Consider the following 12871-nt stretch of genomic DNA (forward strand, 5'->3'; position numbering starts at 1 on the left):
CCAGCATTCTGTTTTTGTTTACTTTGTAGCCAGTTCAGTTTTAGTTTCGTTCCCTAAGCTTCAATGCCTTTCACTCACCTTTTGTTTATTTTCGGTTTTAACATTAGACACCTTTTTACCTGCACACTGCCTCCCACTGTCATCTGCATGTTGTGATCACGACAAACCATGTTCCCGACATCTACAAAGCAATTAGCTACCGGCTGCCACCTACTGATATGGAAGAGTATAACATTGTTACGCTGCCGAGTTCTAGACAGCACCGACACTCAACAAGGGCACATTATTTGTAGATTATAATTACTTGTTTGCAAAAAATATTTTTACCCCAAATAGGTGAAATTGCATAATCTCTCACGGCACACCAGTGTGCAGCGGAACAGTGGTTGAAAAACACTGATGTATACCAGTGACGTGCGGTCACTAGAGGCAGGTGAAGCGGGGCCTCACCTGCCATCATGGAAAGAAAAAAAATGTAAAAAGAAAACAAATTAATTAAATTGTTATATGTATCCAGTGATTATACTATAAAGTTATTTTCCATTTAACTTCACCAGTTTTAGATTATTTTTATTCAAAATCGCTGAATTTTCACATTTGCCGTTCAAATACTGAGAAGAGACGGTGCGGTGATCAGCAGCCAGTTGAGGCACGTCACTCAGTTGTGCCTCAACATGGATTGCGGACTCGGCTAACTGCTGGCCTGCTGTGCAGTGAGACCGTATTGCTATATGAACTATATTATACATTTCCATAGTTTAGTTAGCTGAGGTATATAATGTACAGTGTATTTTGTCAACAACTGTATGTGTGTAACGTATTTCTTGTGCTGAGCAATCATAAAACTGCTGCGAAGACGCACTGTGTGAGGCTCGCGTAATCCCGCCTCCTGGTGCCGGTTATTGCACCTCCGTGCAGACTGCACCCCCCGACGGGAGCGCCACACCAACCAAAGCCCATACCCAAACCCTCCACGTGCAAGACCAAATCCACCCAAAAAAAGTCACTTAACAAGAAGCCAAAAAGTGCAAAAATAACATTGCTCGCGCCGGAGGAGCCGTGAACGACTGCAGGGACACAACATTAGGTACACCTGCAGACTGCAGCACGGATTTCATATTTCATTCATTCACAACTCCTCCAACACGAACACCACTGTTCCCGCACTTATAAATAAAGGTAAGACCATAATAACGTTTTTTTTATTAAATGTGCTTTTTTTGTGTGCTACAGTTTGTATGTGTAAAGTTAAAGTTAAGTTAAAGTACCAATGATTGTCACACACACACTAGGTGTGGTGACATTTGTCCTCTGCATTTGACCCATCCCCTTGCTCACCCCCTGGGATGTGAGGGGAGCAGTGGGCAGCAGCGGCGCCGCGCCCGGGAATAATTGTTGGTGTTTTAACCCCCAATTCCAACCCTTGATGCTGAGTGCCAAGCAGGGAAGAATGCTGGTATGAGTTTTAAACATAACCCGTTAACTGCTGCCAATCAAATGGTGAATAAGATACTCTTTAGGGTTCATATGTTTGTAAATCTGACTGTGATGAAGTCAGTGCCTCACCAGTCATGAACCTCACCGCACGTCACTGATGTAGACACATAGAATCATCATACTGCTGTGATTATATGCATCAAGTGTTCATTCAAGGCTAAGGCAAAATATCGAGATATATATCGTGTATCGTGACATGGCCTAAAAATATCGAGATATTAATAAAAGGCCATATTGCCCAGCCCTATGTTGAGGACAAGCTGCCATCAATAACAAATATCAACAAGTCTTATTCGGGCTGTTATTAAACTTATCGAACCTAAATAGGAGCTTTATTTGTGTTGGACGAGGCAAATGAGGTATATTAACAGAGCTGCTGAAACATCTGTAGCAGGCTAACGTTAGCATGCTAGCCTCAAGCTGTACATTAGCTGCCAGGTTTCACACCAACAGCAGTGTCAAAGCCGAGTCTACTGTAAGCGAGAACACGCATTATTGTTCATTATTATTGTTCACAAATGTCAATTGTCGCTGTCGGGGTTTGTGTTTAAGGTCAACGTAGCCTTCATGTTGTGCTAGCTCACAAAGTGGAAAGAGAAAGGGGGGTTGGGCTAACCCGCAGCATCCAGCGAGCATCTTTTTTTTTTTTTTGTCAACGCTTGTCACACAAACTGCTCACCTGGTTGTAGTGCAGCCTGAAGGGCTTTAGGTAGTCGGAGTCTGTGCAAGGAACCACTTCAATGTTGCTGATCTCCTCCATAGTTGAGTGCAGGGGGGCTTGGGTTGTGTGGCTCGGCGATGTTTGGTCTGTCACCGCGGAACACTGACAGCAAAGGAATCCTACGGAAGCCTGCAGAGGACAAAGCACACACGGCTGTCATCACCGCACATGTTGGGAACAAAATATTTTGTTCCTATTAGGAAAGCTTTTGGGGGGGCACTTGATTTATGTAACTTTTGCCTTTGAATTTTGTGAACGGATCAAATTATGCCGACAATTTCATTGAATACAAAATTGTGAGCGAATTTAGTGTTTAAAAATTCCGTTTGTTAAAATCCAAAAAAGTGTAAAGAAATCAGTTTATACAAATTCAGTGCAACACTTCGTTGCTTCAAAAGTCAAGATCCACTTCCGGTAAAATAAGACCGAAGCAAAGTCTCTCAAATACATCGTATAAGTTTACCATGAATTGATTAACGTGGACCCCGACTTAAACAAGTTGAAAAACGTATTCGGGTGTTACCATTTAGTGGTCAATTGTACGGAATATGTACTGTACTGTGCAATCTACTAATAAAAGTCTCAATCAATCAATCAGACGCAGCATTGGCTGCTGTGACGCGAGAAATTGGGCTGCCATCTTGAAGTGGTGATGAGGAGCCGGCGAGCAGCCTAAACTGACAGTTGACAGGTAGAAAACAAAGAGTTGTTCAGCGTTTTCCTGCTCAAATGAATGGATTGTTGAAAATAGGAATCGGGTGATTACTTTTCACAATAAGATTTAACATTAACTTACTATTGGTTGTATCACTTGGTGGCAAATAAAACACTAATTGTTAGCTAATTGCTAGCTGGCAACTTGTCCAAAAATTGCTATCTGACAACTAGTACACTCATTGCTAGCGGGCAACTGGCACGATAAAAGCTAACTGACAACGTGAGTGCTAATTTCTAGCTGGCAAAAAACCCGCTAATTGCTAGCTGACAACCACCACGCTAATCGCTAGTTAGCAACTGGTGCACTAATCGCTGGCCGGCAAATGTTGCACAACCAGCACGCTCATCGTTTGGTGGCAAATAAAACCCTAATTGCTAGCAAATTGTTAGCTGCCAACTCGTCTGGAAATCGCTACCTGACAACAAGTCAGCAAATCGCACTAACTGCTAACCGACTGCAGGTATTTTTAGTTTTTCCTTGGCTGAATGAGGCCTCAGATCAAAGGACGTCATTGTGAATTTGTGAATCCCTTCTAATTTAGGGCTGTATTAATAACATTTGATTGATAACTATAGAGCTAATCGCTACCTGGCAATCAGAGCGCTAATTGCTAGATGGCAACTTGTCCAAAAATTGCTATCTGACAACTAGTACACTCATTGCTAGCTGGCAACTGGCACGCTAATAGCTAACTGACAAATTGAGTGCTAATTTCTAGCTGGCAACTGGTCCGCAAATTTTTAGCTGACAACCAGCAGGCTAATCGCTAGTTAGCAACTGGTGCACTAATCGCTAGCCGGCAAATGTTGCACAACCAGCACGCTCATCGCTTGGTGGCAAATAAAACGCTAATTGCTAGTTAATTGTTAGCTGCCAACTTGTCAGCACATCGCTAGCTGGCAACTGGCGAACTATTTGCTAATTGACTGGGGTTTTTTTTAGTTTTTCCTTGGCCTTATGAGGACTCAGATCAAAGGACGTCATTGTGAGTTTGTGAATCCCTTCGAGACACTCCTAATTTAGGGCTGTAATAATACAATTTGATTGATAACTATAGAGCTAATCGCAACCTGGCAATCAGAGCGCTAATTTCTCGCTGGCAACTTGTCCAAAAATTGCTATCTGACAACTAGTACACTCATTGCTAGCTGGCAACTGGCACGCAAATTGCTGGCGGACAACCAGCACGCTAATCGCTAGTTAGCAACTGGTGCACTAATCGCTAGCCGGCAAATGTTGCACAACCAGCACGCTCATCGCTTGGTGGCAAATAAAACGCTAATTGCTAGCAAATTGTTAGCTGGCAACTGCCGCACTCTTTGCTAATTGACTGGTTTTTTTTTTAGTTTTTCCTTGGCCGGATGAGGGCTCAGATCAAAGGACGTCACTGTGAGTTTGTGAATCCCTTTGAGACACTCCTAACTAAGGGCTGTATCAATCAAATTTGATTGATTGATGAGTTGATCGATTGACAACCAGAGTGCTAATTGCTACCCGGCAACTAATGTGCAAATATCACGCTAATTGCTAGCTGGCAACTTGGCAATTAGTATTAGTAATAACATATGAAAACGTTCCAACAACTAAATACTTTACGAATCCCCGCAGTACCTATGCGGACCCTCTGGGGGTGACGGACCCCTACACTATCCCTACTTGTGACCAGGTCAAAAGTCAGAAGAGCAAGTGGAAACTGACCTCCACCCCGCCCTGGTGGGTGTCACCCTCTCATATGAATAAAAAGCATTATAATGGAAACCCATCTGCAGGTTTGCAATCTCGCCGCAGCCAACTTCCTGCGTCCAGCGAGACTCGCGCCGCACAAGGGCAGGACGTAACACATTTGTGCGCTGATTTACATCAAAACAAATATGAAAACAATGAGCGGAGCGCCACGTTCCTCCGCCTTTTACAGTGCCTGATCCGGCCAAGCTGCCGGGGCACGATAAGGAGGGAGGGCCTGCTGACTGAAGGTATTGTGCCTTGGACACAAGTCCACACGGGACTCAATTAAAGAGGCCAGGGAGAGAAAAGGAAAGCCAAATAAAGCAGAAGCTTTGGACGTGGGAGCATGTCAACGTTTTGTGTCATACCGTCACAGAATGGCGGCAACGAGGACAAATGTGATGATAATTAGAGATGTCCGATATTATCAGCCGATGAATGCTTAAAATGTAATATCGGAAATTATCGGTATCGGTTTCAAAAAGTAAAATTAATGACTTTTTAAAACGCCGCTGTACGGAGTGGTACGTATTCGGTAAAACACGGACGTAGGGATTAAGTCATACTTGCCAACCCTCCCGGATTTTCCGGGAGACTCCCGAAATTCAGCGCCTCTCCCGAAAACCTCCCGGGACAAATTATCTCCCGAAAATCTCCCGAAATTCTGGCGGACTCAGGTCCATGCGGACCTGAGTCCGCTTTCCCACAATATAAACGGTGTGCCTGCCCAATGACGTTATAACTGTAGAATGATCGAGGGCGAGTTTTTGGTTCCTTATGTGGGTTTATTGTTAGGCAGTTTCATTAACGTCCTCCCAGTGCGGTAACAACACACAACAGCAGTCACGTTTTGGTCTACCGTAAAGCAGTTCGTCTGCCGTAAATAGCAATGTTGTGACACTCTTAAACAGGACAATACTGCCATATAGTGCATTTGATGAAAGCACTTTTGTGCGTGCCACACAGCAATGCATCATCAGAGAGGGTGTTCAGCATGGTTAGAAAAATAGTGACAGAGAATAGAACAAGGATGGACAATTCAACCCTTAACTCAACAAGTTCAAAATTCAAGATCCACTTCCGGTAAAATAAATGAACACTGAAATTCAAGTATTTCTTTTATATATATGTATATATATATATATATATATATATATATATATATATATATATATATATATATATATATATATATACAATAAAATAAATATATATTTATAGCTAGAATTCACTGAAAGTCAAGTATTTCTTATATATATATATATATATATATATATATATATATATATATATATATATATATATATATATATATATATATATATACACACATATATATATATATATATATATGGGGACGGCATGGCGCAGTGGCAGAGTGGCCGTGCGCGACCCGAGGGTCCCAGGTTCAATCCCCACCTAGTACCAACCTCGTCATGTCCGTTGTGTCCTGAGCAAGACACTTCACCCTTGCTCCTGATGGGTGCTGGTTAGCGCCTTGCATGGCAGCTCCCTCCATCAGTGTGTGAATGTGTGTGTGAATGGGTAAATGTGGAAGTAGTGTCAAAGCGCTTTGAGTACCTTGAAGGTAGAAAAGCGCTATACAAGTACAACCCATATATATATATATATATATATATATATATATATATATATATATATATATATATATATATATATATATATATATATATGAAATACTTGACTTGGTGAATTCTAGCTGTAAATATACTCCTCCCCTCTTAGCCACGCCCCCAACCACCAGTTTATAATGTCCTGTTATACAGTATGCCAGGCAGTCTTGCACTAAATGAGGACTGTTATTGTTTAATTTATTACTCTAGTACAGTGGTTCTCAACCTTTTTTCAGTGATGTACCCCCTGTGAATTTTTTTTAAATTCAAGTACCCCCTAATCAGAGCAAAGCATTTTTGGTTGAAAAAAAGAGATAAAGAAGTAAAATACAGCACTATGTCATCAGTTTCTGATTTATTAAATCAGTGCAAAATATTGCTCATTTGTAGTGGTCTTTCTTGAACTATTTGGAAAAAAAGATAGGTTTTTATTTATATTTATAAAGGATTTTTGAATTGTTGCTATTTTTAGAATATTTAAAAAAAAATCTCACGTACCCCTTGGCATACCTTCAATTCCACGACTGTATATATCAGTATCAGTTCATATTGGAATCGGTAATTAAGAGTTGGACAATATCGGAATATCGGATATCGGCAAAAAAGCCATTATCGGACATCTCTAATGATAACCATAGAACAGGAAATGGAACTTTTTTGATACGGTCGATATTTTTATGTTCTGTTGTTGTCGATGTTTACAAACGCAGGAAATACCGTATTTTCCGGACCATAAAGCGCACCGGATTATAAGGCGCACTGCCGATGAATGGTCTATTTTCGATCTTTTTTCAAATACAAACCCCGTTTCCATATGAGTTGAGAAATTGTGTAATATGTAAATATAAACAGAATACAATGATTTGCAAATCATTTTCAACCCATATTCAGTTGAATATGCTACAAAGACAACATATTTGATGTTCAAACTGATAAACTTTTTTTTTGCAAATAATCATTAACTTTAGAATTTGATGCCAGCAACACGTGACAAAGAAGTTGGGAAAGGTGGCAATAAATACTGATAAAGTTGAGGAATGCTCATCAAACACTTATTTGGAACATCCCACTGGTGTGCAGGCTAACTGGGAACAGGTGGGTGCCATGATTGGGTATAAAAGTAGATTCCATGAAATGCTCAGTCATTCACAAAAAAGGATGGGGCGAGGGTCACCACTTTGTCAACAAATACGTGAGCAAATTATTGAACAGTTTAAGAAAAACCTTTCTCAACCAGCTATTGCAAGGAATTTAGGGATTTCACCATCTACGGTCCGTAATATCATCAAAGGGTTCAGAGAATCTGGAGAAATCACTGCACGTAAGCAGCTAAGCCCGTGACCTTCGATCCCTCAGGCTGTACTGCATCAACAAGCAACATCAGTGTGTAAAGGATATCACCACATGGGCTCAGGAACACTTCAGAAGCCCACTGTCAGTAACTACAGTTGGTCGCTACATCTGTAAGTGCAAGCTAAAACTCTCCTATGCAAGGCGAAAACCGTTTATCAACAACACCCAGAAACGTCGTCGGCTTCGCTGGGCCTGAGCTCATCTAAGATGGACTGATACAAAGTGGAAAAGTGTTCTGTCGTCTGACGAGTCCACATTTCAAATTGTTTTTGGCAACTGTTGACGTCGTGTCCTCCGGAACAAAGAGGAAAAGAACCATCCGGATTGTTACAGGCGCAAAGTGTAAAAGCCAGCATTTGTGATGTTATGAGGGTGTATTAGTGCCCAAGACATGGGTAACTTACACAGCTGTGAAGGTGCCATTAATGCTGAAAGGTACATACAGGTTTTGGAGCAACATATGTTGCCATCCAAGCAACGTTACCATGGACGCCCCTGCTTATTTCAGCAAGACAATGCCAAGCCACATGTTACATCAACGTGGCTTCATAGTAAAAGAGTGCGGGTACTAGACTGGCCTGCCTGTAGTCCAGACCTGTCTCCCATTGAAAATGTGTGGCGCATTATGAAGCCTAAAATACCACAACGGAGACCCCCGGACTGTTGAACAACTTAAGCTGTACATCAAGCAAGAATGGGAAAGAATTCCACCTGAGAAGCTTAAAAAATGTGTCTCCTCAGTTCCCAAACGTTTACTGAGTGTTGTTAAAAGGAAAGGCCATGTAACACAGTGGTGAACATGCCCTTTCCCAACTACTTTGGCACGTGTTGCAGCCATGAAATTCTAAGTTAATTATTATTTGCAAAAAATAAATAATGTTTATGAGTTTGAACATCAAATATGTTGTCTTTGTAGTGCATTCAACTGAATATGGGTTGAAAAGGATTTGCAAATCATTGTATTCCGTTTATATTTACATCTAACACAATTTCCCAACTCATATGGAAACGGGGTTTGTATAAGGCGCACCGGATTATAGGGCGCATTAAAGGAGTCATGTTTATCTTATTTTTTTCTAAATGTAAAACACTTCCTTGTGGTCTACATAATATGTAATGGTGGTTCTTTGGTCAAAATTTTGCATGGATTATGTTTTACAGACCATTTCTGACAGTCGCTTCCGGATGCGCCGTTTTATTTACGGGGCTCACCTTCGGTAGCGTATTCTCCCCGTCATCTTTGTTGTATCGGTGTAGCGTACAAGGACGGGAGTGGAAGAAGTGTCAAAAGATGGCGCTAACTGTTTTAATGACATTCAGACTTTACTTAAATCAATAACAGAGCAGCATTTCCTCATCCGCCGAAAATGTGTCCCGTGAAAAAACGTCCGACCGGAACTCTCTAATAACTAAAGTTCCTTGGGTGAATAAAGTAAACTCACTACACCGGTATGTTTTAGCGCTTTCATGGCGAGTTTACTGACATATATAAGTAAGAACTTTACACTACTTTATATTAGAAATGGCAACAGCTGAGGATGAATGCCCCATAACAAGAAGATAGAGAAAAAGAAGAAGCTTATCGACAACGGTGTTGGCACAGACTACAAAGGCGGACTCGCGCAAATTTTCAGGACGTATGCAGATCCCAAATACAGATCAGCAGGTACCAGAAAGTAAGAAAATTTGCTTTTGCATAATATTGCGAAACAAAACGCCAGATAATATGTGTTCCCTTATACACTCACCATAATAATACTCGTATGTTGAAGCACAACACGTCTGACTGTGGTAGCCATAATGCACCGACAATCCATCCAGCGGTACGGCTTCTTAGCTTACCAAAGTAGTACTAAAACATTTTGATAGATTTTTGGGCGCCGTGTGTAATGTTCTATATTTTCAATGGAACATAAAAAATATTAGTGTTGTTTACTTGAGTCATATTGACATCATATTGCAGTCTACACGTATCTCTTATGTTTGACTGCCATCTACTGGTCACACTCATCATTACACCATGTACCAAATAAAATAGCTTCGAGGTCGGTAAGCAAAACCAGAATTATTCCGTACTTTAGGCGCACCGGGTTATAAGGCGCACTGTCGAGTTTTGAGCAAAAAATATATTTTTAGTCCGCCTTATAGTCTGGAAAATACGGTAAATCCCTGGACACGGCGGGACTTTGAGGGCAGTTATTGTGTATTATTGACTTTGTTTTGTACGTTATAAAATTGTATGTAATAAACAAGAATAAGAAACTAGTTAAAATATTGTGTTGATATTAATAAACTGTCAATAACACTCACTATAAATACAAAGGAATTATAGTTAATACATATCGGTAGGGAGGTTTTGATCAGGGTTTTTTTGTTGCCCATTCCGATACGGCTGATACCGATGCCCTCAAAGACCTCCAGTGTCCTGAGAATCATTCCACGAGTTTGTACATATCAACAAAAACAACAAAAAAGATTTGGAGAAAGTAAAAATATCCATCCATTCTCTCGTATCAATCATATACTGATACCACCCTTGGTATCGGCACCGCCAATTTATGGATCGTTCCGCCCTCATTTTAAGTGTTGTGTACTGACTGTGGCAATGCCGACACACCCACTGTACAGCCTCATCCTCCAGTGATAACACTACTTAATACGTGCACGCCTCACGTCATACTTAGCAAATAAAAAGAGAATTTGATCATTTTGACGGTCTTGGCTGCTCAGTACAATATGGCTACATTTAACAACAATACAATTGAAATTACAATAACTTTTTTTTTTCAGTTGTTTTATTGTTTTGGTTAGCTTATTTTTGCATGTTTGACAGTTAGTCCTGTTTGTTAAAATAATGTATTAATATTACAAATATAATATAATTCACATAATAGTATATAATAACTTACAATATTACATAGTATATTTAAAAAATCATGTTTGGTGTTTATGAAAAAGAGTTTTAATTGCGGGTTTTTCTTGTTTATAATAAAATGTGACCTTTTGAGCCTGAGCATGGAGCCTGCATGGAATGTGGCCCACAAAAAAAGGCTTCCAAAAAAAAAAAAAAGTCTTATCAGCGACCACTGGGGCACCCGTAACGTGTTGATCCCATCCTTCCATGGACATGTGGGTGCCAGGTCCTGGGAGTCAGGAGCAATTACTGCCTGCAGCCAGCTGATGGAGAGCAGGCTTCATGGGGGCTTAAGACCACCAAAAACCTGGAGCCTCCTCACGTCGCCAAACGTCTTTTACCTGTCTGTCTGTTTACTCTTTTAACTCTTTTTATTCATGACTCCAAAAACTAATTATTTATAAACACGAAGATGTACAAATGAAACTGTCTTATAGACGACAAAAACTGCTCGAATTATATAATTATAATATTATTCTAGAAGGTGTCCAGAAGATGTTTCAGGAACTAAAAGGTATTTATACATGAACATGTGTATTATCCAGAGGAGTTAATTCATAAAATACTATCAAACGGGGGTGTCCAAAGTGCGACCTTGGGGCCATTTGCGGCCCACGGGTTGTTTTTCATTGGCCCGCGCACACACACACACACATCCATCCATCCATCCATTTTCTACCGCTTGTCACTTTTGGGGTCGCTGAGGGTGCTGGAGCCTATCTCAGCTGCATTCGAGCGGAAAGCGGGGTACACCCTGGACAAGTCGCCACCTCATCACAGGGCCAACACAGACAGACAACATTCACACTCACATTCACACACTAGTGCCAATTTAGTGTCGCCAATCAACCTATCCCCAGGTGCATGTATTTTGGCGTTGGGAGGAAGCCGGGGTACCCGGAGCCACGCAGTCACGGGGAGAACATGCAAACTCCACACAGAAAGATCCCGAGCGCAGGATCGAACCCAGGACCTTCGTATTGTGAGGCAGACGCACTAACCCCTGGTCCACCGTGCTGCTAATTTGCTAATGAAAATAAAGTTAAATAAACAAGCGTTGTTCTTCTCCAACAACACCAATAGTTTGGCCAACAAAAATAAACCGGAGTGCTACCTCTCATGTCGAATACACAATCTTCACAGCCTGTGTTCAATTCGATGAGATGACAAAACATTAAAGCTAGTACTTATGTTATTTGAACACTGATAAAGTTAGTAGTTAAATAAAGGAGTGAACATCCCAGGGATTGAACCCAGGACTACTCAGGATCTTTGTATTGTGAGGCACATGCACTAACCCCTGTTCCACCGTGCTGCCCACACACACACACATAATAAAGACAAAATAAAAACATCCTAGATTAGAACACTACACAAAAGAAAAACTGAATATTGCACAATAACAAGGTACCTTTATTACCAGTTTGATATAATATGGGGCCCTCGGCCTGGACAACGTTGAAGACCCCTGCTTTACTACATCAGGTCCAAACTGTTCATTACATGTCAAATGAACACATACGAAGATAATGTGGTTTTTCATGTGTGTACCGTAAATTCCGAACTACTACTTTTTTTTACCCTGCTGTTTAAAAAAACGGTGCAGCAAATTTATGGATTTTTCTTTACCGACGGCCATAATGCAAATAATTTAGTGATGGGTTGATGAGGCGTCATGAAGCGTTTCGACACATTGCAAAACTGTATTGATACTGTGTCGATACTGTGTCACTAAATACTGACATCTGCTGGACATTAAAAATCCCTACAGGCAACCTATGGACCGACTCAACTGACACTGATTTTATGACCTAGTATATACAATAATATAAACCAAGTCATTGTATTTCATTTGGGATTATTTCATATCTTCAATTAAATAAAAATATATTTGTATCTTTTTTTAGATACAATCAATAAATAATGTGAACATGTATCATAACATGGAAATCTAAGAGAACGTGTTGTGAATGAGGATGCTTGTGGACTGGGAATTTTATTTTTATTTTTTTTTACACAATTTTATTAAAAAAAACATGTTTTCCAACGTATTAAATTTTAGACGATTTCTCTTCTTAGTTATTATTTCTCCGGCTGTAGAAAAGACCCGCTCACAGGGCACAGAGGAGGCGTCAGTGCGACACAGTTCGCGTATCGGTCACGTGACCGAAACAGCTCATGATCGGTCACGTGACTTTCTAAAAGCGGTACGCGCACCGACACAGGGTTTTGCTCTATGAGCTCGACGCATGCGCCGATGCATCGGCGTTGCCGGACCCATCACTAGCAAATATATAAAACAAAACAAA

At 40.7% G+C, this 12871-nt stretch overlaps 1 protein-coding gene across 2 annotated transcripts in view; it reads right to left on the reverse strand.

The window, feature by feature from the left end:
* nudt14 (nudix (nucleoside diphosphate linked moiety X)-type motif 14) overlaps positions 1-2398 on the reverse strand; it is an 80494-nt gene extending 78096 nt beyond the window's left edge. For both annotated transcript variants that reach the window (XM_061987174.2, XM_061987173.2), the window contains exon 1: positions 2177-2398. In XM_061987174.2, the coding sequence (XP_061843158.2) occupies positions 2177-2257 (81 nt within the window). In that variant the 5' untranslated portion in view covers positions 2258-2398. The remainder of the gene's footprint in view (positions 1-2176) is intronic.
* Positions 2399-12871: the final 10473 nt, after the last annotated feature.

This window comes from Nerophis lumbriciformis, linkage group LG26 (genome assembly GCF_033978685.3).
Source record: "Nerophis lumbriciformis linkage group LG26, RoL_Nlum_v2.1, whole genome shotgun sequence".
NCBI lineage: Eukaryota > Metazoa > Chordata > Actinopteri > Syngnathiformes > Syngnathidae > Nerophis > Nerophis lumbriciformis.